The sequence below is a fragment of the Melopsittacus undulatus genome, chromosome 7 (genome assembly GCF_012275295.1).
Source record: "Melopsittacus undulatus isolate bMelUnd1 chromosome 7, bMelUnd1.mat.Z, whole genome shotgun sequence".
In the NCBI taxonomy this organism is placed as follows: Eukaryota; Metazoa; Chordata; class Aves; order Psittaciformes; family Psittaculidae; genus Melopsittacus; species Melopsittacus undulatus.
In genome coordinates, this window is record NC_047533.1 from 41,269,365 (window position 1) to 41,295,144 (window position 25,780).

Here is a 25,780-nt window from a genome sequence, read left to right on the forward strand (position 1 = left end):
CATTATTTTTTAGAAGGAACGTGAATTAAAATAATTGTGAAAACTAGACAATATAAATTAACTTGCTGAGAAAAGATCAGGCAGTGTTTGTAAGTAAGTTTGTAGTATGTTTCACAAATATAAAGCACAAGAAGGTACTTCAGATGATGAAATACAAAGGCTGGGATTCATCAGGTCTTAACCATAAGCTATTGCACATGTTTCTAAGTCAGAAACCTGCCCAATGTCAGCTTATTTTAGAGAGCACAGAAAATAGATATATTCATAATGCACTGTAGCGCAACCAAAAGATCTGCCTGCTGCCCAACAAAGGAATATTATAGCATGAAAACACATGCATGGCACATAGGCTTTGAAATCACGTACCACCTTTGAAAACAAAAAATTAGGTGGAATAGACACAGAACTGACTCTAAATTAGTTTTAATAATAAATTATTGGCTGAGCCAGGTAGCACCTCCATTGTTACAACCAAAAATTCGCGTTTCTTCAGAAATATGAAGACCTGTCTTGCACTTTTCACCCTCTGTGTAATTTAAAGGCTTGAGATATTGATCACTAAATTACAGAAAAGTAAAATAAATAAATAAAGTTAAGAATTAATATTATAATAATGAGGTCACTTTTTGATAAATCACAATTACAATTTAGTGCCTTTAACAAAATGTCTCACCAAATCTTAGGAAATCCCTGTGCTTTATAGGCTTCTTGCTAATTCTCTGGAGTTCACACTGATGTCACCATAATAAAACATCCCTTTAATCCAAATTAACAACAAAACAGGCTCACCTCCTGCTTTCACTGGGAACTGTTAAGGCGTTCTACAGATGTGGGAGGTGATCAACTCCTTCAAAAAGAGTGGGAATGTCAAAACCAGCCTGGGTCAGATCTACAAACTCTGAAAGTTCTGCATACGCTGACTAATTTTAAGTCTGAAATATAAAACAACTGCCTTATGGAGTCATGTTTATTCTTAATGATTACAACCCTTTTCACCACAGCTTATTTACTCTTTGTGTGTCTCTCCAGCAAATAAAAGAGACACTTCTGAGACAAAGTAGCTGGGATCTACAGTGTTTGCACAGGTAGCATGCAGCCTCTCTTAACAGCCTAACAAAAAGGGAAGCCTTTAAATACCTCAGTCAGTGAAGCAATTTGGAGTAAGGGTATTACATCACTAGGAAGCACTGCAGAGACTGCCTAGCACAGCTGCCTAACCACACTGACTGTGAATTTCCATTGACTTCAATGGGAACGTGAATGGCATTAACAACTAGCTGCAAATGAGATCTATAAACATGCCTACCTCTCCTTGATTTTCACCAGTTTTGAAAGCACATTTTCTCTTGGTATTCTACACCTCTATTTTTAGCTGAACATTAAAATTGAGATAGGATGAAATCAGAAATACTAAGGAAATATTTATTTAAGAAAGAAATCTTTTTCAAAAACGTGCATGCCACAAAGTACATTCTAAAAAAAAAAATGAAGTTATTCAAGGCTCTTAACAATAAAACAAATGCATTTAAAAAAAACTCGCTCAGCACATAAAGACAGACATCTTATTGCCAGCAAATCCTACAGCCCTCCTGAGACCTGCACAATCCATGAAGGACACTGGACATGCGCTCCATACACAGGCAGCATTAAAATCGTCCTGCCAGAGACTACCCCAGGCCAAATCCTGTCTGGGAGACTCCTGGGGGACTATCCTAAGTGGCACTACAGCCCATAAGGGATATGGCTGGAAAGTTAATTACAGCCTCTCAGTCTCCTGCAGAATGAGTGAGGTATAACCAGCCCCAGATTTGCCCTCCCAGAAGGCAAGTCAGTAGCATATCCCCTGCAGTGTTTGATGGGAAAGCCAAAACATCCTCATAAGCTCTGAAAGAAAACCTGGTCCCTGATGCACAAAGCAAAGAAAAAATCCAAACGCAGGTGACTACATGAATAATAGGTTCAACCATGGTTTCTGTCTTTTAATTTATACATGCCTGAGCTGCCCTGCTCACTCTCTTAGTTTGGTGTGATGGGTGCTTTTGTTACTCTGCTACCCAAAGAGCAGCTCACCTCTAAAGAGGATTGCAAATGTAAGCCCTGAGAGCAGAGAAGCTAAGCCACAGCTGACCGAAAAATGACATAGTGTGGTCAGCACAGCACCTTCTGGTACAATGTGGTTTGCTTACATCCATCCATTTATAGCCCCTACCTTTATGTAGTGCAGTTGGATAAATACGAATTTGGTGCGCTCATATGTGCCCAATATGCTTCAACACTTCCCTTCAGAAAGGGAATGCTAAACAAGCAGCCATTGATAAAAACTGGTGTTTGCTTAAACCTCAAGCACACCAAAATCAGGCTTGCTCTCTAATATCTAGATTTATTAACAAGCTCTTGATGTATACAAGTTGTATCAATGCTCTGCAAAACTGGGAAATATTATTAGGGCCCAAGGAGCTCAGAAGATTTCTACTTCCAAATTCCAAGTGTGAGGAAAAGAAGCTGTAGAAAATCGAGTGCAGTTAACTGTGATAAAATTAGAACAGCTGCACCTGGTGACATCACCTTAACCAAGAAACAAGCTTAGTGCTTTCTGACATCACCCCTGCCACCGACCCAACTGGTCCATTCACCCCTCTGAAGCAGGGCAGCCCGCATGAACCCACAGGTTATATAGAGTGTCCCTCCCATCCTGGGCTACCACATAAGGCAGCACAGCAGGTTCCTGGCCATGCCAAGCTGAAATCACAGCAGCCTCCTACACATTTGTCTCCTCTTGCTGCAGTTGTTTCTCTTTTTCAAAGAGCAGCATTGGCCCACGGCTCTCTGGAATGGCTGCAGCATCATTTAAATGACAATGATTTAAAAAATATTTCATAGAATCATAGAATGCTAGGTTGGAAGGGTCCTCAAGGGTCATCTGGTGAAACCTTTCTTGACAAAAAGCATGACCTAGACTAGATGCCCCAGCACCCTGTCCAGACAGATCTTAAAAGTGCCCAGTGTTGGGGAATCCACCACTTCCCTGAGGAGATGATTCCGATGGCTGATTGCTCTCACTGTGAAAAATCTTCCTCTTGTGTCCAGTTATAATTTCCCACACAGTAACTTGTGCCCATCACCCCTTGCCTTTTCCATGTGACTCCTTGTAAAAAGGGAGTCTCCATCTTCTTTGCAGCCACCCTTAAATATTGGAACATGGTGATTAAGTCTCCCCTGAGCCTTCTTTACTCAAAGCTCTCAGCCTTTCCTCATACAGCAGGATTCCCAGTCCTTTGATCATCTTTGTGGCTTTCTCTGCACCCTCTCCAGCCTGTCCACATCTTTTCTGTACAGCAGGGACCAAAACTGAACACAGTATTCCAGGTGTGGCCTGACAAGAGCTGTTGCAGTTTTGTGCAATGGTTAAACTCAGACATTACAAACAACATTTTTTCCTCCCCTGTGATTTTGTCAGCTTTGCTTATCAGAATTTCTTATCACAGAAAGCATCTGCTCACATGGCAGGTGTCACTGCTGAGCAATGGAGCACTTCAATGACAGGGAAAAACCTGGGTATGGTTTCTGTATTAGTGGACAGGTCTTGGATTTCCCCATTCATTTTATACACAGTAGGGGCATGATTTTCACTTCTCTTTCAGTCACCCTTTAATTATGCTTTTGCAGGAGGAAAAAGCTCCAGCACTGCAGGGCTGGAGTGTGAGAAACAGAGAGCCTAACACTGGGTGACTCCAGGGGGGCCAGTACAGGAGCTGCAATTTGGGAAATCAAGCAGCTTATTTAGGCTCAATGCCAGCACTGACCCACCCAGTCCATTTCCTCACTGTGCCAAGTCTTTGATAAAGTGAAGGGTCTAAGGATTAATGTAACTGAGCTGCATCTCTTAAAAATCAACCAAAGTCACACCCGTGAGGTCCTGTAAATACTCTGAGTTGCAACTGGGCTGCCTGCCCCACGCACCATGTGCTCCTGCCTCACTGGTTCACAATGCCTTGGTTTTGGTTGATTTTCTAAAGTCCAAAGTATGCCGTTTTCTAGACAATCAGATGTCTCACTCAACTGCAAATAAAGCTTCTTCTTCTGTATGAAGTATTTTTAAAGGTGCTTGTGGGGAGAAGGATGAACAATAAACTCATTAACATTGAAAAGAACTTCTAAATTTAATGCTGCTTTGAAAACAAAATTAAATATTTTCATTCAAAAATGCCATTATTCTGATATTTTTAGCATTCCTGTTTCCTTTTGTCTAGCATGAATGAAAATGTCTAGCATGGTGAAAATGTCACAGATTTTCGGATAATTTTGTTGTCACAAAATCTGTATTTCCATCCAGCCTCTCTCCCCTTCATCTGATGCCAAAGTAATTTTCAGGGTGTATATCTGTAACATATGTAACCAGTCAATTAATAAGCATTGCTCTGAGGATTTCTTCACAAAACCAAACCTGGAAAATAGCCACTATAAAAATCTCAGTCTGTTTTAAAAAAGTCCAAATTAAAAGAAATTTTTTATCTGCATTTTTTTTCACATAAACAGGAAAGAAAAAAAATCAACCTAGGAATCTTGAAAGTGTCAGAATGTTTCATTGTCACATTCAAAGAGAAGCGGTAATAGAGGCAACCGATCTTGCACCACTGAAAGCAATGGTACAAATGAGTCAGAAGTGGCAGCATGCCTAGATAAGTGGCTGAACATTAACGGTGGAGGAACTGCTTTTGGCATTAATCAATTCTAAATATATATCATCACTATTAAAGAATACAAACTTATGCTCAAAATGAGCTGAGTTTTGGTAATAAAAAACAAGCCTCAAGAGATCAGCATCCACTGGGTGTTTGTTCAGTAGAACATGAGCTATCCAAAGCGAGAGCTATTTCCTCTCTCAGGAGTAGCCAGCATTCCTCATCTGATTTAAGGCAAAATATTGTTTAGTTTGTCCCAGAAATAATCTGTGCTTCACTATCAACTGTCCTCTGCTTTCCCTTGGTTCATCATGAACTTCCCACAGTTTCCTCACTTTATCTCACCTTGCCACCCACCACCTTTCCTAATTTTTGGCAAGCACAGGGACAAAACTGTATTTTCTCAGGTAGCCAAACCTACTCCAAAACATTTTGATCCCTTCTAGTCTAAGTTCATGCAGCACCTACACCTGACCACTGATATTCAAGTCTTCCTCTGCCTTAACCATCGAGTCCCCACCGAGTCAAAGGGAGATTATCTGCATGGAACAACTGCCTCTCTATAAAACTGTCAAAGTTCAAATGTCTCCATCTCTGGGTTTTCCTTCCCCTTATTCAAAGGCTTCTTTTCTATCTGATTGCAGGCTTTAACCTCCCTCCCATTTGGGTGCAGTATTGGCCTAAAGAAATTGCTGCCACAAAAAAAACGAAACTGCAGAATATTAGACCAGACTCCACTTGGGATGAAGCACAAGGGAAGCACAGGTAGCATGGCATTTAAGTTTGCAGAGAGGGCAGCTCATTCTCCAAAAATTTAATGCAGGATCATAAACTCCAGGCAGTCACAATTATGGTGGTTAGCATGTCCCTGGGAAAGACATGCTCAGTGAGGGCTCACTTCACATCTTTAAAGTTACTGATCCAGGTTTCCAAGATTTACCAAGAGTCTTTGTGTGTTTATACAAGAAACCAGACTGGCTCATACAGAGTCATTCTAGTTTCCAATACAGTATCTGGACTTTAAAAAGAAAAATCCTTATAATGTATATTTACCCCAGCCAAAGATGAGGCCTTAATGATTCATTCCAATTGCTTTGCTCACTGAGGATTTATTCCAGTCGCTTTGGAAGTCTAAAACACGTTTCTCAAATTTTCCTATTTCTCATGCATGTTTCTTTCCCCAAATATTGCACATATATTACAAATTCAATAAAGAAATAGCTGATACTCTAGAATTAAAGTTCATATGCTTGCATATGACTAAATGCATTCACACAACACTGCACAGCCATACAACATGCGTGAGTATGCAATGTATGCATGTACGTGCAGTATTTGATTTACTCAGTACAAAGCCTCTTTATTCAGCACAAAGAGTCTTTATTGATGCTCTGCTGACACTTTCCTGATTTATTTTGTCATCAACTTGCTCACTAAGTGAACAGAAATTTCTTTTTGTTTTCACAGCAGCTCACTAGATAATTCAGTCATGATCCCTGCATACTCACCAGGCTTCTAGAAGCATGAGCTCTCTATAGACCATAAACCTATTAGCCACAGCATATATTTTGGTTATACTTATATATATATGTTTAAGCTTAAACCTTGTGACACTCAGGGTAGCTTGTAGAACAGATTATGCTCAGGAATAACAACTTCTTAGCCTGTCATGAAAAAAAAAAAAGAAAAAATAAGCATATGTATGTGTTTGTGAATCTATATTTTTTTAATAATAGGTGATAGCAAATCAGGTCCTGATCCTGCAAGCTTTAATCACACAAAATGTCACAATTCTTATTGTTGCTCTGGATGTTCAGCATGAACAAGGATCCCCCCTCAGCTGCAGAATCAGCCTCGTAGTTCCTGCCAATGCTGGTACAAGGCTCCACTTCTTTCACTGCACAGCTCAAAAAAGCTCATATAGAAAAATCAACAGTGCTACCTTTTACTACACAGTAGAATAAAGGGCATGTTATTAAGAAGAAAACACCTCTAATGCAACGGTTAGGATAACATGTATGTGCTTAAGCTCTGTAACAAAGCAGTAGGGATGTTATCTTATAATTCATCCAAAGGAACAAAACATAACTAGGCGTGGGATCTGGCTCCCTGCCCTTCCTAAAAAGATCCTGAGTTTCTCTCATGTGCCACTGCAGATGGCAAAAGCTGCAGTAGCTCTGCACTTTGTGAGAAACACTCAATACCTCACAGAATGAAACTGAGGACAGAAATAAACCAATGAATTTTCTCTGGTTCAAACCCTGGTTAATCCTTTGAAAAAAAAAAAAAAGCAAAAAAAAAAGCAGCATTTTCAGCATCCAGCACTAAAGATTGCCAGGACTCATCACATTTTCTGACATGTGATTTGGATGTTACAGCATGTGGCATTTTCATGTATAGGGCTCCCTTTGTGAGGGACCAAGCACATTCTAGGAAATGCCTGACATTCACTGTGGCTTATATGTGGATGCAATCCATCAGATTTTTTTTTCCCTGAAGTTTATTATTGCTCATCAATACATGGTTGGATTCTCTTTTGCTTGGGCTCAATGACAAACACTTTCTCACATCACTGACACTGTCAGGAGAAGCAGCACATCTCTAGGAAGAGCTACAGCTCCATCTCATACTGCACAAGGTGCTCTTTTGTCCTTGTTTCAGCTGGCTTGACACAACTACCAAATAAATGAGCTGTAGCAACTGTCCTCTGACAGTAATGCAAAGTCCCAATAATAATTGTGTATCGTTCTAGCATGAAAATTACATAGTGGTGATAGGTTAATTCTTAGTGTCAGGATCACCCCTCATACCAAGATGGCAACATACCACAAAGAAATTTTCACATTCCACTGCAATTCCTACAATTTTTATTTCAGACAATGCTTTGCTACCCTGCCTTCCTCTTCTGCCTAATGTCCAATATCCTATAACCTCTACGTTTTATTGGTAGTCCTAATGTAGTCAGTAAAAAAAGTAAGTCCCTTGAGGATGCAAGCAAGGTTATAGTCAGGTCATGAAGCAGAATGTTAAGCCCTAATTGTATAGACCAAATCCTCAGGATCCACAGAAACCACATCTTCATCTAAAAATCTCGGCTTTCCAGTCCAGATATGTAACCTATAAAGGGAAATGTGAAAACATAACTGTATGTGGCCTACGGCTCGGCCTCTGGTACTGATCAGCTTGCAAGATTAAGCCTTTTCACATATAGATGTGAGTGATACTAAGAATTGAGAGATTGGAAAAGATGAAAAATGTGCACCTAGAGATGTGAAACAAATGCACAGCACAACTCACATCCCCTTTTACCAAAAACGCCCCAGCCCCAGGTACACATGATCACACGTCCCGAGTAGGCTGTGCGAGTGCCTGCAGTCTGCCCATGCCACAGGGCTCCCCCAGGCACACTCACACCTACCGCCGTAATCCCGGCGGCTCGGTTAGTGCCGGGGCAGCGGCCTCCCAGCACCGCTTCACCAGGTGCGCGCCTGCAAAGTGACCCCGGGAGCGCGTTTGTTCCCCACTGCTGCATCTCCCCATCTTTTGTAGGAATTCAGCGTGTTTCTCTCTTCAACAGGGCGTTGAGTCCAATGGCAGTGACACAGAGACGCTTTGCGTTGAGCGCAGGCGGTCACTGACGGTAGGTACCGTTACCGGAGCGCGTGTTTAAGGGACAGCGCCTGCCCGCTGCAGCCGGACCCGTTCCCAAGGCGGCAGCCTCTCGCATCTCCGCCCCACCGCTAGCTGCGGGCATCGCCGGGAGCCTCCCGCCGCCGTCCTTCCCCCCCCCCCCCCCCCCACTCCTTACCGGGCTCATGCTCGCCGGGGCGGTCGGACACCTCGATGACCAGGAGCTCTCGGCCCTCTGCGCTGCGCCCCACCGTGTAGATCCTGGTGATGGCCGGGCACTGCAGCCACACTGCCACCAGCGCCTCCCGCAGCTCCGCGTACCGGTGGTACTCAAAGGAGATGCCCTCCTCGGAACTCAGCCGCCGTCGCCGGCTGCTGCCCCCCGCCCCGTCCGATGTCTCCGCTGCCCGGCAGGCAGCCAGCAGCCCGCAGAGCGCCAGCAGCAGCGCCTGCACCCGCACCGCCATCCCGCACGGCTGCCCGCGGCCGCGCAGCTGCCGCCCGTCCCGGCGGGAGGGAGGGAAGCAAGAAGGGAGGGAGGGGAGGGCGGGCGGAGGCGATGGGGAGGGACAGGGAGTGACCGCCCGCCCCGCCCCTCCCCGCGGCAGGGGGGAGATGCGGGCACGGCTCCGCGGTACCGGAGCCGCACGATGCGGGCAGAAGCCTCTGAAGCCGTCCTCATCATAATAATGCATTGCAAGAATTCGGGAGCGCGTTTCCCGCATTGCTGCATCGTTTTATTTTTCTATCACGCGGGGCATGCAGGCAGTCTCACCCGGTTAACCCACTGTCACAAACCGGAGTGCTCCGTGAGACTCAAACAGCACCACTGCAGAATAACACAGATGTATCTGGCCTCACAGGGGACACTATAAACAATCGTCTATGCTCATGGTCTGCGAGGTAGCTTTGCTGCATCACAGAAAGCAAAGGAGAAAACAAGACTCAGTGTTACTGAGAATACTGATTTAGCACATCCCACTATGTTCAATGGGAATGAATGCACATGTGAGGAACCATTTACAATACATTAATAAATCACAGTCTCTTCTAGACCACAGATGTCAGAGGACTTCTGAAGCTGCCTGTTTTTTCAACCAGCTTTTATAGGCATAGGTGTTTAGACTATGTTGAAACAGCTCATAGAGGACACCTGATAAAAGAACAATGTGAAATGCTAAAGAGCAACTTCCATATCAGTAGTTTTTATTATTTTGAAAGGACACAATGCCTCGCTGCAAAATTTTGTGAGGTTCAACATTTTGAAAAGTTTGAAAATCACACATCCAACTCGTAATTCCACAAATAGGTTCTTGTCCTCGATAATTTAATACAAGTTTTACCTTACTCTTCTACTTGAAAATAGTGAGCCTGTATCCCCTTCCATCACCAATTTATATTGGGTAAATTTTCAGGAAGATTTGTTAATATTCCCTTGTGATCATACAGATATTTTCCTAAATTCTCAGTTATCTAGTTCCAACCAATAAGATAATGATAATAATGTCTTCTACTTCATTGACACTTCATGATGTACCAACCAGCTTGGAAACCCATCCACCATGTGCAACTCAAACCTGAAAATGCAACTACTATATATAAATACTTACTGCATTATTTGGAGCAAGAATCAAAGGTCATTTCACCCAGTTCTTATATTTTTCAGTGCCAACAGGGTTCAGAGGCTTCTCTGTCTAGTTTAATTCCAGGGTTAAAAGAATGCAACAATGTGCAAAGTCACCTTCAGAGCACTTCCTGGAGCCTTCAACTCTCTGTTCTTACTGCTATAAAACACTTGGAGATGCCTATCATATCATGTCACATTAACTCTGGGGTTATAGCAATACAAATACAAATTTAAGGATTTTGCAAGATTTGGATGTACAGAGACTTCTTGGTATGTTGTTTTCTCTCCCCAGGATCACTGCTCAGACTTAGGATCACAGACATGCCATCCCTCTGGCTTCTCCCCTCCTAATGACAGGAATGGTATCATAAATTTGTTTACAACTTCACACCACTTTAGAATTATGTGCAATATGTGCAGCGCTCTCAGAGCTCCAAGATGAACTGCAACTAAAGGCAGCTGACCTAGCATTCAAAAGGTTCACATGATTTATCACTTTTGTTGGCTATGTTCATCACAGGCTAAATATTCCTTGTTTTCTTCATCACTTTCCCTTGCACCTTATACACAAAGTAAACAAATCTGCTAATGCTGTGATTTTAGACTTACACTGTCATTTTCTGGGAGAACTTTCTGATCAGAAAAAAAAAACCTTTGTGCAGTGCAGCAATTCTCATTGGCTTCCCTTCAGATTATTTTTCCCAAAATATATCACTAAAAGATACAAGTAGGCTCAGAAGTCATCTATTTCTTTCAATCTCTGCAAGCGGTAAATCATTATTCGCTACACAAAATTAGTCTCACAACTAGATCTGAATGGTGTCACATTAATTTCCTTATTAACTCCCCACTCCTAAAAAATTAAGAGAATGAGTACTTGTAAAAACACATGCATATACATATCTTGTGTAAAACAGAGCGCTTTATATACTACCAAATATTTCATTTTTAGTTTGCATGTATTAAATCATTTTAATAAGGGATTACAAAAGACTGCTTAGATTCTCAGGGAATTTAGGAGCATTCACAGAACCGAGCAGAAGGAATAAACTGATTAGTTTTTTTGTGTCCAACCCCTCCTCCACTTTTCCATAGTTCAGTGACGATGACTATCATCACACACAAAGCCCAGATTTCCCTGTAATATGTAAACAGGTTTTGCACTTGCTTTAGTCTCAGCTATACCCTAACCCCAAGTGCATTCTCAGCCTATATGCATAACCATGCTCCTAGGTATGGCCTTGTAAGTTAATAATACTAATTAGAGCAGGGAGTAGAGCCCAAGTCCTCCCTGTCCAAATAATGTCCTGATCAGCAGATTTCAAAACACTGGATTATCATCTCTTTCTTATGACACAGAATAATAGATTATATCTTGTTAACAAACAGCCTAAATAATTCTGTCATGCTGAAGAAAATTTCATTGACATTTCCAAAAAATACTTTTTAATAGACAAATACACATAAAAATATACACAAACATATATATAATGTTCATATATAATTACATATCACTCAATTCTTTTGGCCAAAACAACTTGCTGAATGTGATTCAAATGTTCACATACTTTGGACTTGCCTGAATTTGGCTTTTTCAGCAAGTCATGATTCATCAGCAAGTATATAAATAAATCTTAAAAAAAAACAAATCAACCAAACCCTCACACTCATAGAGTTCTGCTTACAAGACTTGAGTAACTCTGCACTTTTTTTTGTGTGTGCAAGCAGTCTGAGGCAACTATTTGCTTTTATAACCCAAAAATTAAAAAAAAGCCAACCCCCAAAATGTCCATTAGAAACAACAGAAGTACATTAGCAACAATAGAAACCTCAAAATACTCTATGATGGAGGTCAGATATTTAAATTACTTACATTATTAATACCCAAGTGCTGTTAATAATTGTGCCATGGAAACACTCAGTAAACTTCTCTGGTTTATGTTTGGAAAGAGTGCGAGCTTGTACTACACTGCATAAAGAAGACAGTGTCAAATAAGCTGAATATAATGTGCAAGGGAGAAGTGTGTTCTGATCAACAAAACCAAATCAGTAGGTGGTCTTCAAGGCCCCCTCAAGAAGGCTATTTTTGGCCTGTATCCAGTTATATCACATTTTCAAGGCTTGGAAAATTCTGAAAGACTGATTAGGGTATTAACACAGAACAGCTATTCACAAAAAACAGCTCTAGAACATGTATGTCCTCAGAGACCAGGTAAAAGCTGGTAAGGATTTTGATCAAGAAATCGATGATAGGAATAGCTCAAATCAATTTCAACAAGAGAACAGTTGATCTGTGTTGAAAGATTACTGGACAATTCGGTAGAGACAACTTGTGATGTTTAAGAAGCTTTTACAAAACTTATCTGCATGTTGATTATATAGCCATATCATACCTGGCAGCTCTGGTCACACGAAGCTACGTCTTCAAGACAGAATTTTCTGTTACCAGCTTCCAAGATGTCTTGCACAACTCAGTGGCTCTATTTCTGCAATGCTTGCAAAACTGGGTTGAGATATGGAAAGCTTCAGTTTTCCATAGAACAGGTTTCACATAAGGCAAGTCAAAGGAAATATAAAATAAAAATAATTTTTAAAAATCGAAACACAGATGAGGCAGCTACATAGGAGGTTACAGAAAGGGAAAGGGAAAAAAACACCCCATCTTCCAATTATGCATTGCAAGTCTGAATATTTTATTGTCTCCGCCTTTTAAATAACTCACCCATGTTACTGAAACTCAGCCCCATCAGGTATTTAAGAGGTTATTGTGCTCTTGTGGGGGTGCTGAGCATCCTCCACATGTACACAAAGCCTCTTTATAGGCTGCAACTTACATTTTATACAAAATGTACCTGATATTCACACTTACATACTGCATACCTACACAGATGGCTCATTGCGGCCCCTTGTTTCAGTTTGCAGGAGTAACCACAGCACCTAGCATGACGCTGTGGCTCAGACATTGAATTGCAATGCTGCTTCTAAGTGATGGCATGGCTATGGTGCCAAACACTCTCGTATATTGAAACTACCACGTGGGATCATTGTGAGGGTTTATAAAACTGGCTAAGAGGGTTTCTAATAGTGGTGAGTCATTATCTAACAGCAGTGGTCTTCCAAAGGGACTGGTATTTCAAATCCAGGGGGCTCATTTACTCAGTGACTACATACATGTGAATCAAAACTGATTAAAATTTATGGATGACAAAGAATGGTAAATAATAAGGATATAGAAGCTCTGGAATGTGACTTAGGTTACTTAGTAAGTTGAGCACATTTAAATATTTCAGAGCATAAAATTGCAAATTACACTTAAGAGCAAGAAATATAAACCACTCTGCAACAGTCTGTCAAGCAGTATTGCTAGATGCATTGAGAGATCCCAATAGACAGGTAACTTGACAATATTTTCCAGCATAAGGCTGCAGAACAGCTAATTTTGTCTTTGAATGTTGACAGAATACAACATTTAAAGAGGAAGGATGTGATTATACCGAAGTGGGATTAGAGAGAATAGTGTAGATGCACAGCTCTGGTATCTACAGCTGAACCAAGACATCGAAAATTCAGAGACAATGCACAGAAGTGACCTGAGAAATAGAGAATATGCCTTACTGCAGAGACATGATACAATACAGTTAGACAGTGAAAAAGACAATTGAAAAGCTATTTGGCTGCTGTGTTTGTTACTTTCACATATAGAAAATTATAGCAAGAACCAGTGATGAGAGGTTGCCTTCTCCCTGGACCTGACAGTTACACATTCCAATGGCTGACATTTACCAGGACAGACAGACAGACCAGCTGACAGAGAGGGTGCCATCAGAAACGGGATGGAGATTTGAAGTCAGTGAACCAGACACTGTAGTTAGTAATAACTGCCTGTAGCTATAATATAGGTTTCAGTAATACAATTTTTCTATAAAAATGAATGTTAAAAATTTAGAAATATATTACTTTAAAAATATCTTTAAACACTCTGCAGTCATTTATTGTAAACTCACTGAAGAAAACAAATGGAATCTCTTACTCTATCAATATAATTATAGTATCAATCATTATTAATATTTTCTGGCAAGCCATGCTGTAGTGCAATGTAAACCTCCTTGTTTAGTATGTCATAGCAGCAGCCAAAACAAGTTGATTATTTTACAATCCTAATCTTAAGAATTTATTATACTTTTCAAGTTTCCATGCATTTTTGACACAAGGCCCAAGAAATTAATTCATCGCTTCCATAGGACTTAATTATTGTCATATCCTAAGGGACAGTACAAGCTGTTATTTCCAGTAAACGACCCTTACTTAAACTAAAGTTGACTTTCAAGAAGATTAAGTTGTGGAAAATGTTGTTCCCCCATTTATTCTCTTATCCTACCATTTTCAAGAGTTAAATTTGTTTTCTTGCTAAAAAGAATAGTGAAAAAGGGATTGTGTAAGGTTCTGTTGTGCCTTGTAAAGAGCCAAAACCTGTTACCCAGATCTTGCTTTCATTTTTTTCCATTGCACAAAACCCTCTGATTTTTCAGAACTACATATATTCTATAGTCACTTTCACTAATATGGAAAAAAAAACCCTAGTCATTTAATAAGGGCCTAAACCCCCAAAATATAATTGCCTAACTCAGTTCCTCATATGTATAAAAGATGCATATTAATGAGGCAGGTCATTTACTTGCCAGCATCTTCTTAAATACTGAATGCAAGGTTCTGAATTTGAAAAGGTGGTAATAAAACATGGGTCTACTTGAGTCCTGCAGCAAAACAAGCTGGTAGTTTTCTAATGTGAGTTCCTGTGTTAAGAGTGGTCCATTGGACACATTTTTTCAGCAAATAATAATTCTATAAATCACAGCTTGCATAATTCTCCAGGGATTTGCAAAAGGATCAAAACCACATTGTACACTTCAAGAAGTACATAACAAACAAGCAAACAAATTAGCAATGGGTATTAGAAAAAAAACCCAAACACCTCATGCACACCGCCTGAAAAGATGACCTGAGGAATGCGTTAAAATTATGTTCCTTATTTTCAAAACCTCTTGAAGAATGGAATATACATTGCAACTTTGTAAGTCATCCATCAAGCTTTTACTGCTCTGATGAAGCTCTCCAATAGCTGATGACACACCAAGCTTTTGCAAATTCCTTTACTAGAGCATTTAAGCAATCGGCTCACAGTTGTACACCATTTTGCGACTGTGTCCATACGCATCAGCCAAGAGGCTGAGAAATAGTGAATAGGATCATGTACACACGGAAGATCTGAAGCACTGGAAGCTCCTTGTGTTTTTAGGCTACAGGTTCAGTAAAATAAAGCTAAGTATAGCTGCAGCTGCAGGGTGAGTGGGAGTTAGCAATGCAAAGACGACAATGGCCATCTTTGAAATCTGCTTAGAGGTCACTTCCACCACGGAGAATTCAGGCTGGTTGTGCATATGGACTCACAAGTCTTAATTACCAGACTCAGTACTCAAAACTGAATACAGGGATTTCAGCTTCCATTCACCTGCCATGGCTAAGTGTTTTTGCTTCTTTTCAGAGGGAAGAACTGGAAGAATACCAGATTTCAACAGGGATACAGATAGAGAAGTAAAAGCTTATACAAAACACATGCAGAAAGAGGAATTTGAGCCACTCCTACATCTCAAGTAACATTTGAATCACTCTGAATGTCATTAATAGCTTGGGGTTTTGTTAGAAGCAGGCTCTCATCTGCACTTCCACAGGAAGCCCTGTTTTGGGTATTACACTAGACTACACATGAAGCAGCATCAAGATTCAGGTGGTCTTAAATTCTGTAAGCATCTCTAAAGGACTTAAAGGGTAGATGAAGTGGTATTTTAAGTCTGAAAAGCAGCTGACATTGAGACACAAAGTGCAAGATCTTTATAAGGGTTTAAGCCCTTCTTAAATACTTCCAGTTATTTCCTGTGCAACAGACAAATATTTAGAGTAGACTCGACAATATTAGTCTATTGTCTCTATTACTAGTACAACTCAAGTACTGTATTTTGAGACTCTAGTTTGCAAAAGCTGCAGCTTAACTTGAAAATGCACTTGGCCCAAAAGTTGTCACTACACCGAGTAGCTACGTATCCCAAGTCCTTCAATACACAAACTAGCAGAATTTACAAGATGTGCTCCATTTCTTACTGCTGTCTCTGTAAGTAGTTCAACAGATGGCACTGTTTTAAGACTATACTAACAGAAAAAATGCTTCTTCATTGAAGAGATGAACAGTAAGATGCTGTATCCTATATGGTTTTTATCACAACATTGTATTAAAAAACATATGAAAGGTATAATACACTCATCAAACCAAACCACATTTATTTCATCAGTCACAAGTGCAAATATAGCAACAAGTCAGTTCAGCAAATTACAACACATAGAGAAGAATGTAATGTAAATGCTAAGTACACTGACAGACCAACTTCAAAAGAGCAGCAAAAAAAGTTTCTTCAAATAAAAACTTCTTTTTACTTAGAATCTAACGTAATAAATCTAGATCAGGAATGTCTCTGCTAATTCATGTTTAGCCACATATTCTGTTATTAACAGGTTGCATTATCCAGTGTGCAAAAGTCCTGTCCAAGCTTCCTATTAACAGATGTTTTGGTTTTAAGCAACTTTTACCCAATATTTAAATAATACAGTGCTGATACTAGTGAATATGTTCTGGTATTTGATATTACAAATTTAATAATATATATTTAAAAAACTAAGTCCAATTTCAGTGTTCCTATACAATTCTACCTTGATCCAAAGTGGGCAACATTGAAGATATAATTGAAATTTTTTTTTTAATAAAATAAAAAAAATGGATAGACACAAGTCTTCTCAGATTTTTGCATCATCTTTAAATCTGTAGTTAAAATATATGCAGTACTTACGTATAAAATAGAAAGCATTCCCATTAGGAAGATACTGCAGTGTAATTAGCTGTTTTTCCCTACCACTTAGTAGCCAAGGAACAAGATTTATGCTTAACACCCAATCACTATTTTGCTTTGCAGAAAAGCAAAAGTTGACTACCAGTATTAGCATCAGAATTTTTACACTGAAAATTTAGTTAACCTTCTTCTTTGTTATGAGTTGTTGCTTCTTCTCTTTTTCTTTATAGGCAATAAACTGAGAGTCTGTACCAAAGATTCTGTCCCACCACGTGAAGGTTGAAGCATAATTTCCAATGAAGTTCATGTGATGGAAGTCATGAAAACGGGCCCCAGCATAGAAAGGTATCAAATGAAGAGGGTTCAGTGGAACATCATAGCCACTACAGCAGAGAAAAAAACAAATACAGTAAAGATTTTTTCCAGACATAAACCACAAAATATAGACACTAACTTGTAATTTTTATTAAATAAAAAAAACCTCTGGTATTGTAAGGCCTTGAGGTATTCACTGCAATACTGGCTTAATATGAAACCAAAATCCCTCCTACCTTAGCCAAATGCTTCTGTCAACTATCCCAAAGTGGCTTTGGCACTCTTTGACCTCTTCAGCTCAGTTTATTAGGCAGCACAAAAACATTTAAGCAAGTCACCTAAAATAAATAACTAACTAAAATCACAGCTTTAATTGACTCAACTAAGTGATGTTAGGGAGGAGGAACAAGAAACTATGCTATCTTTTAGTAACAAGCTATGAACATCAACTCAGGTGCTCATGAAGCAGTATATCAAATCAACTACAGTTGTAGTATTTCTACTCTTATTTTCAGCTTCCTGCAAGTTCTTCAAATGTTTAACATTCAAAATATGTGATTAAGATAGTATTAAAATCAGACCAGTTTGCTTTAGAGGGATTTCAACTCTTTAGCTTAATAGTACTGGAAAGCATCTTACCACCACCTAGTGGGGAAAGCACGAGGCAGTTTGTTATAAATATGTTGTGGACCACAAATTAAATACTAATTATCAAAGGAGATACATATTTTGCATCGATTACTTTATGATATGTCACAACATATACTTCTCAGCCTGCAAGCAATACGTAACTAAGCCAGCAATGATTTGTACAATGATTTTGTTCCACTAGAAGACTTAACAGTCAGCTTACAGTAAGAAACTATATGCTTATAATACATAAATTTACAGATACAAGGTCAAGTGTAATACTAGCATTTCAAAAATTAACTCTTATTGTCCTCATCCTCGAGCATAGGAAGGAAAATCTCGTTCATTTGCAGGTGAACTCAACTGAGCCTACTGAGATTTGCACTAGCATTTTGGATCCAAATTTGAAAGAAGTGAGTTTTATAACAGAGAGAAGAGTCTTGCCTTTTGTATCTTCAATAAAAGCAATTTATATATTTATTTTAGGGACAGTCATAGTTGTATAGATTGAATTCTCTTTTCTGGGAAATATGTCTGACAAACCATTAAATGGAAAGAACTCTTGACTGGAATATCACTTTTTGTGATTGCTTTTCAGTGTTCTAGGAAGTATAAAATCACCTGTACACCAAATATCAAAAGCCAGACATCCTAAAGCACCTAGCTTCTGAAACCCTCCTTGAAGTGCTCTAGCTGATAGTCTACACCATCTTAATTAGCAAGACTTATTACTAATACTACCTCAAAACATAAAACTGCACAGTTACCACTTGTTATGTCATTCTCTGTAAGATACATAAAAGCACTTTAGTGTAAAATAAATAGTAAATGTCAGTGAAACAGATAGGTAAGTTTGAGACAGACCCAGGGAGAGAGAAAAAGCAATTATTAGCAAGTAATGAGGATTTCACCTGTGTACGTCAATGGTTTCCATCAAGCGACAAATTACCCATGCCCACAGAAGAATCACATGGTTACAGAAAACAACAATTCCAATAAAAAAGCCAGCTCCAAGAATAAGTGTTTCTAGAGGATGTGCATATTCTGCTTGCATTCCAAATGGAGACTGGAAAGAGATGACAGAGAAACAGTCACCATTTTCAATCTAATATACCTCCAAATCAGAATCACCATCCTGTGATACTCTCCCCTTTCCATTACCCCACAAGACTACAACAGAACAAACAGAACGACATTATGGGCAAAGGAAATGGTATTGATTGAGCAAGGGCCCTAACACAGGTGTTAAGTTCTCTGTTGGGAAAACAGAAAACAGTATTCCAAGGTCATGAGGATTATCATTCCATTAGTGATTCCAAACACTTCACTACTAATTGAAAAGTTTAAAACTTTTATTTAGTCTTATCACACAACCCCCCCTCCCCCCGCCCAGCCAAAGCATCTGGCAAGCTCCTATCAGCTTTGCTATGCATCCAGTCTCAGAAGCAGAAGAAAGAAGGAAGCCAAAATATTCTCAGAATCAGGATTCACTTGGAAATCTATTTTAAAAACAAAACCTAAAAACTCCCTCATCTTTGATGATATTTTAAAATACTGTTCAAATGCTATTTTGAGACTGAAATAACATTATTTCCTACACACACAGCAGTCATTCCTACATTTAGTTTACCAAAAATGACATTCCATAGTTTTCAAAAGTAGTATAAAAAGAGCAGCTTAAAAAAATTTAACCTAATGCTGAAGGTTCCAAGTTTGATTAAAGGAAATTATTTCTGTTATATGGAAAAATATTTAGCATAAGGGCAATTTTAAAATCATCACTTTTTACTACCAGGTAAAGTCTTTAGTGAAACAGCCATTAGACTAGAGATCACTTATGTGTGAACTGCTAAGCACTCTCAAGAATAATGGATAGAAGCTGTTCCTGCTGGAGACCTGAGTGGCTGCCAAAAGCAAGAGGAAAACAGCTGCTGCTGCTGCAGGTGTACACAGATCTGCATGCATTAGTAAATATCAAGCTTCTCGATTATTTGCTGCCCATACAAATCACCCCCGACCCAGTAGCTTGCAGTTCTCCTTAGGCACACTATAAGTTATACACTGAAACACAGCAGTGTACAAACATAGTAGCACTGACTTCTGTGACCCAGAAACAGTGCCATCTGAACAGAGCTATACCGACTGTAAGTAAGTAAGTAAGTAAGCTATACCAACTGTAAGGTGTAAGCACTACTGCACCCTGCCTGGCTCAGAACAGTGCCATCGCCAGCCAAGCATGGCTCATTACCTTGCGCTCAATGCAGAACCACCCCAATCTCTCTGTACTGCAGTGTGCTCTCAATGCATTATGGCACAACTGGCTATACTGCTTACAGAAGCTCACATCAAAAGCTATAATCCTTCCCTGAATCAAGTATGCTGCATATATGATGGACACAGAGGCCATGCAGGAGCCGCCTGGCTGGATTGTGTTCTGGGGATTAGTATGCTCTGGATAACATAATAGGTGGTGGAGAACTGACAATCAAAACCAGAAACATACTACTTCCCCTCCCCTAGCAATGAGACATATAAATACACTTTTAAAAGCCTGGCCCAACAGATAGGATCAAACTTAAGAACGCAATCTTTCATTCCCATTAAATGAAATATAATCACAGGATGTGTTTCAGAAACAGGGTGATCAGGCACTGGAACAGGCTTCCCCAGGAAGTGGTGGAATCACCATCCCTGGAAGTGTTCAGAAACCGTGCAGACAAGGCCCAGTGACATGGTTTTGTGGTGGACTTGGCAGTCCTGAGGGAAAATTGATGATCTTAAAGGTCATATCCAACCTAGATGATTCCATGATTCTATGAAAAAAAGACTTTCAAATAAGTTGTACAAAACTGCATATACTAAAAACTATTAAAAAAAATAAAATCAAGGAATACATACAACAAACTCATGGTGAACCTTATGGATATACTTGTATATTCTCTTGTGATGCAGCAATCTATGCAGGAAATAGTGCCAGGCATCCTCAATCACTGCACATCCAAAACACTGGCCAACCAGGACATACCTTTAAAAAGCAGAAGAGCTATTAGTTATAGAATACACTAGCAGATGCATAATCTTGAAAGAGAAAATAATTTATATGCTAGTAAGGGCAGGAAATGTTTATGGCTATTACTGACTGACATTGACGTTACCTTTTTAACATACTGAAAATATTAATTACTATATACAAAAGCTATTGTGCTTATCAGCTCATATGTTTATATGCAACGAGTTAGCAGGCAATACAACAAGCTGTCATTCCAACATTACACACACAATCTACAGAGAATACCCATAGAAGGTAAGACCTAAATATAAAAATATAGAGCTGCATCAGCTATCAAACCAGATAGAAAACAGTTTTCCAAGAAAGATGACCTTCTGTTGTAAAGAACTGCTATTGTCAGAATACTGACATACTTTAAAACAAAGCTGAATTAGTTCTAAGTGCACCTCCTTCCCCTGTATGTCAGTTTAGTGCAAAAAAATAGAAGACCGAACAAGGTGGTACTTTCTTTCGACAAACACCCTGCTGCTATGGTATAAAATAAGGCGGAAGGAAGAAATAGGAAACATAAAAAAACGCTGGAAAACACCCCCCTGCAATGTCCAATACGTAACCCATGCCACCACGAATCTTGCATCATTCCCATGAATTCCTTCTAATATCCCTTCTTCTGAGTATCAGAACAATTTGGGGCCATTAAAAAGATAGATCTAGAAAGCTCTAATAGCAGTTACACACCAACAGAAGCAAGATCAACAAATGTAGTTTAGATCATCAAAAATCATTGTGTATTAGATTTGATGACACTATCTGTTAAATATTCTGCCCCCAACTGTATGCAACTCAGTATCAACACATGAGAAAAATGTACCTACCATCTAGGCATCTCTTCCCACCCATATGGAATGTTAAAATACTCTGTGAAGTAATAAGTGCCACAAATCAGAGGAAGTTGAATGAAAAAGTGATTGAAGAGAAGTGTTTTGAAACACTTCCACTGTTTTTCCCATGTTTCTGGTTTATCCTAAGAAGAAGCAGAAAGAAACAGTTATGTTACATATTTCTATGGCAGGTAACTGAAGTGCTGCAAAAATTACTTTGGAGGCAGTGTCATTTCTCCATGGAAGACAAATAGCAGGTCCTTCAATAATAGAAATCAACTCAAGCAATACAAATTATACAGTATTAAATTCAGTTTCATCAAAAGCTCTTGTTTTTCTAAGCTAGCTTCCCATAAAACTTAAAGCCTCTCTTAACAGAGGTTGGCTGTCTTTGCCTGTTGCCCCAAATTGTTCTTGTTATTCCAGTGTTTGCAATTAACATTTCACATTCAACACAAATCGAAGTTTTTGTTCTTAGCACCACAGAGTGTATTTCCCATAGCTAAAATAACACAAAGAGAAGCTGAAGACAGAATCTTGTAAAGAAATAGGTTGTCTTGAAAACACCCAGTTTTTGCAGAGAGACATTTTATCAATCTCTCTAATAATATCAGCTTCTGAAATTACTAGTTTCCAATTCATGTTACAATGAACTGCTGGAAAACCAATCATCTTTATATACTGGATGTGCCTACAGATACTTTGAAAGAAACACTTTCTAGTAAGTAAGCACACCATGTACTTCTTTTATAATACTAAGACAGACCTCTACCACCAGATGCTATGATTTTATTACACCTTCCTGTATAAACCTCTCCTGTCAGATTGACATACCCTTTTCTCTACATACCACCATGGTGGAAAGAATGTCCTCCCTCCAAAAAGCCCCACAAACCTCATTTCCTTCCCCAAAATCCACTTCTCTTTCTCCTCATACATAGAGCAGTTTTTCTCTGCCGCTTCCAGGATGTCCATGGGACAAAGAAAATGGGGTCATCTAAACCGGAAACTATGAAACTGCAGTAATATTTTCTACTTTACACATTCAAAAAAAAAAAAAAACAACTAAACAAACTACCAGGAAATGTGTATTTCACAACTTTCTCTTACCTGCTGAATTTTGTACTTTTGCATGTATGGTATGAACTGAAAGACAAACCCAGGTACACAGAGCAAGAAGTATGAAACTTCATGAACTAGAAGCGATCCCCAAGTTGCAATCTGGAACTTTGTGTAGTTATCCAGCATGTAATTCCAGGCATTTTTAAATGGCTGCTGCAGGGGATTGTCGGGCAAGAAAGAGTCTATATATTCCACTGCCAGATAAGCAGAGTTCAAAATGTTAACGCTATCGTTCATTGCCATCGTTCAAACACCAAGCATCACAATTACAGTTCTTCTGCAGTTTTCTGCAAGTAACCTGAAAATTTTAAGAATAAAAATGAATAAGCAGCAGTTAATTTTCAGTAAAACAAAACAGAACATTACCTAACTTAGTTGTTACCTAGTTTTAAAGTAAAAACAGGAAAGGAAAAGGAAAGGAAGGGAATCAGCTATCAAGTTTTGGCATTACATCAAGGGAGCAAAAGGATAAATAAATGTGAATTATTACCCAATTTTATTCCAAGTTTTCTGCAGGACAGTTGTATTCTTCACAAAAAGGTTCAGAACAGATTTAGACATTAAATTAACTGTGGTGTCTTGACCACCCAGCCTAATTCTTCTTGTAGCTGTGAGCCAAAACCCATGGAAAATACATCAACCCAGCAGACTACCTTTAAACAGCAGTAGGATTGAGATAATCAGCCTTTTGTAACTAACGGAGATTTCATTACAGCTCCCAGAAACATAGAGGCAGTGCTCCTGCAGGTGCTCTGAACTTTTCCCACTTCCACGGAGTAGGCTGCTTCTTGGTTTGGGTTGAAAGGGACCTTCAAGGATGATCTAGTTCAAACTCTCTGCCATGGGACACCTCCCTCTAGACCAGGTTGTTCCAAGCCCCGTACACAACCTGGCCTTGAACACTGCCAGGGATGTGGCAGTCACAGCTTCTCTGGACACCCTGCTCAAGTGCCTCACTACCCACACAGTTAAGAAGTTCTTCGTAAGAACTAGTCTAAATCTACCCTTTACTAGTTCAAAGCCACTACCCCTTGTGTTGTCATTACAGGCCTTAGCAAAAGGTCTTTCTCCATCTTTCTTATGAGTCCTTTATATACTGAGCCTTCTTTTCTCTGTCCTGAACAATCCCAACCCTCTCTGCCTCCCTCTGTGAGCAATGTGCCCTCTGCTCATTTTCATGGGCTTACTCTGCACCCCCTCTGACACACCCATCTTCCGCTCTAGAACATGTGTACAATTCATAGGCCAAAGGACACCAGTTAGCCCTCAGCTGGTATGTTCAGACTAGGTCCAACATGAAGAGCGCATCAAGACTGGTATCCAACAACAGTAGTTACTGTTTTTCTTTCTTAGCAACAGCATAAAGATGTTACTGTTTCTTAAAAGTAGATCACAGAATCGTCTGGGTTGGAAAGGACCTTAAGATAATCTAGTTCCAACCCCCATTCCATGGGCAGGGACACCTTCCACTAGATCAGGCTGGTTAAAGCCCTGTCCAACCTGGCCTTGAACACTGCTAGGGATGGGGCAGCCACAGCTTCTCTGGGCAACCTGTGCCAGTGTCTCACCACCCTCACAGTAAAGAATTTCTTCCTTATATCCACCCTAAATTTCATTATCACTTAACCTAATCTTAGGTATCACTTTATTAACAACAAACATCATAGCAGATGCTAGGGAGCCTTACCACCCGAGCTCCCAGCCCGACAAGCACACCGGATTACTCACCCTCCCGAGAACTGGCTAGCCGAGATGCCAGAGGCCAGCCTGTCTGGGTCGGGCTCCTCCACCCCGTCTAGCAGAACAAGGAGCCTGCGAGGAAGCGGAGACCGTGGTACACACACGCCACCGGCGGGCAGCTGGCACAAACCGCTCGCCGCGGGACAGCGACTGGGGGAATGCCCAGGGGAGGCGGCCCGCGCACTGCCGGCCCTTCAGCCAGCGCGGCCCTGCGCAACGCAGTTACCGGGATGTGCCCGACAGACCAAATGAGGGCCTGCTTCCCGGCACCCCGGGTCGGGTCGGCTTAGGTAGGGTCGGCTCGGGTCAGGCCGGGCCGGGTCTCTCCCACCTTCCCCCCTTGGTGAAGCTCGCGAGCCCCTCACCTCAGCTAGGTAGCAGCGGCAGCGCCCGTCGCAGGAGTAACAACAGCCGGGGCCGCCGGTTCTTCAAGTGCGCCCTCCCATTGGCCGCGCAGCAACGCCCGGCGCGGCACCCATTGGCTAGCTGGAAGCAGCGGCGGAGAGTCAGGCGTGAGGAAAGCCGGACGAAGCTGCGGCTCCCGCGTCCCGATTGGCTGAAGGGGTGGAGTGAGGATAGTGAGACCTCTGCGAGCAGCCAATGATGCGGGAGGGAGGCCGGGTGACGTAAAGACGTGATGAGGAGGAGAGCTGTGCCTCAGGTGGGCAGAGGTGGGCGGGGAGGGCGCGGTCAGACCGTCGGCCCCAGGGCTTGGTGCTGTTCTCCGCACGTCCGAGCCGGGCGTGGCCGGCTGTGAGAGCTGCCTAGAAACACTGTGGCAGGAGAAGGAGGAAGAAGAGAAGAAGGGGAGTCGGGGCTCAGACAGATCACGGGGTGGAGGCGGCCGGGGCGATGGAAGTGTCCGTTCTCGAGGGGAGACCGCGCAGCCCGTTACCTCCACCCCCGCTGCCGTTGGAGCGATGCCTGCGGGGACGGGCGACGGCCTGATGTTTCTACACGGGCTGCCCTGGTGAGGTCGATAAAAGGGCTGAAATAACAAGGGTACAGTGTAAGAGCAATGAACCATGACCTCATTCATTGGGTGTGGTATGATGTAAAATGACACAACTACAAATGTATAATGCTTTGCAATGCCTTATAGAGCAACCCACTACCTCGACGCCACAATATGTCATACAATATCCTCAGCAAAATGTAATCATCCATTTAATTCAAGCATCTGCCCCCCTCCCCCCCCAATATTATTCTCAGCTATTACACTAATGTCACAGCTCTTAAATACCAGT

General features: G+C 40.7%; 2 protein-coding genes across 3 annotated transcripts in view; both read right to left on the reverse strand.

Moving 5' to 3' along the window:
• The window catches only part of CPE (carboxypeptidase E), a 59,781-nt gene extending 50,966 nt beyond the window's left edge, over positions 1-8,815 (reverse strand). The window contains exon 1 of the mRNA XM_013128143.3: positions 8,491-8,815. Coding sequence (XP_012983597.2) covers positions 8,491-8,779 — 289 coding nt within the window. The 5' untranslated portion in view covers positions 8,780-8,815. The remainder of the gene's footprint in view (positions 1-8,490) is intronic.
• A 7,432-nt stretch (positions 8,816-16,247) lies between these two features.
• Positions 16,248-25,062, reverse strand: MSMO1 (methylsterol monooxygenase 1). 2 transcript variants are annotated; one of them, XM_031045786.2, is made up of 7 exons: positions 24,899-25,061; positions 24,522-24,605; positions 22,782-23,091; positions 21,666-21,814; positions 20,679-20,805; positions 18,692-18,846; positions 16,248-17,218 (listed from the first exon to the last, which is right to left on the reverse strand). In XM_031045786.2, exons 3-7 carry the CDS (start codon positions 23,034-23,036, stop codon positions 17,011-17,013), a joined length of 894 nt encoding a protein of 297 aa, XP_030901646.1. In that variant the 5' UTR covers positions 23,037-23,091; positions 24,522-24,605; positions 24,899-25,061; the 3' UTR covers positions 16,248-17,010. The 2 variants fall into 2 exon arrangements, with proteins under 2 accessions (XP_030901646.1, XP_005145560.1); XM_005145503.3 differs by lacking the exon at positions 24,522-24,605 and having other exon boundaries at positions 24,899-25,062.
• Between the last annotated feature and the right edge of the window lie 718 nt (positions 25,063-25,780).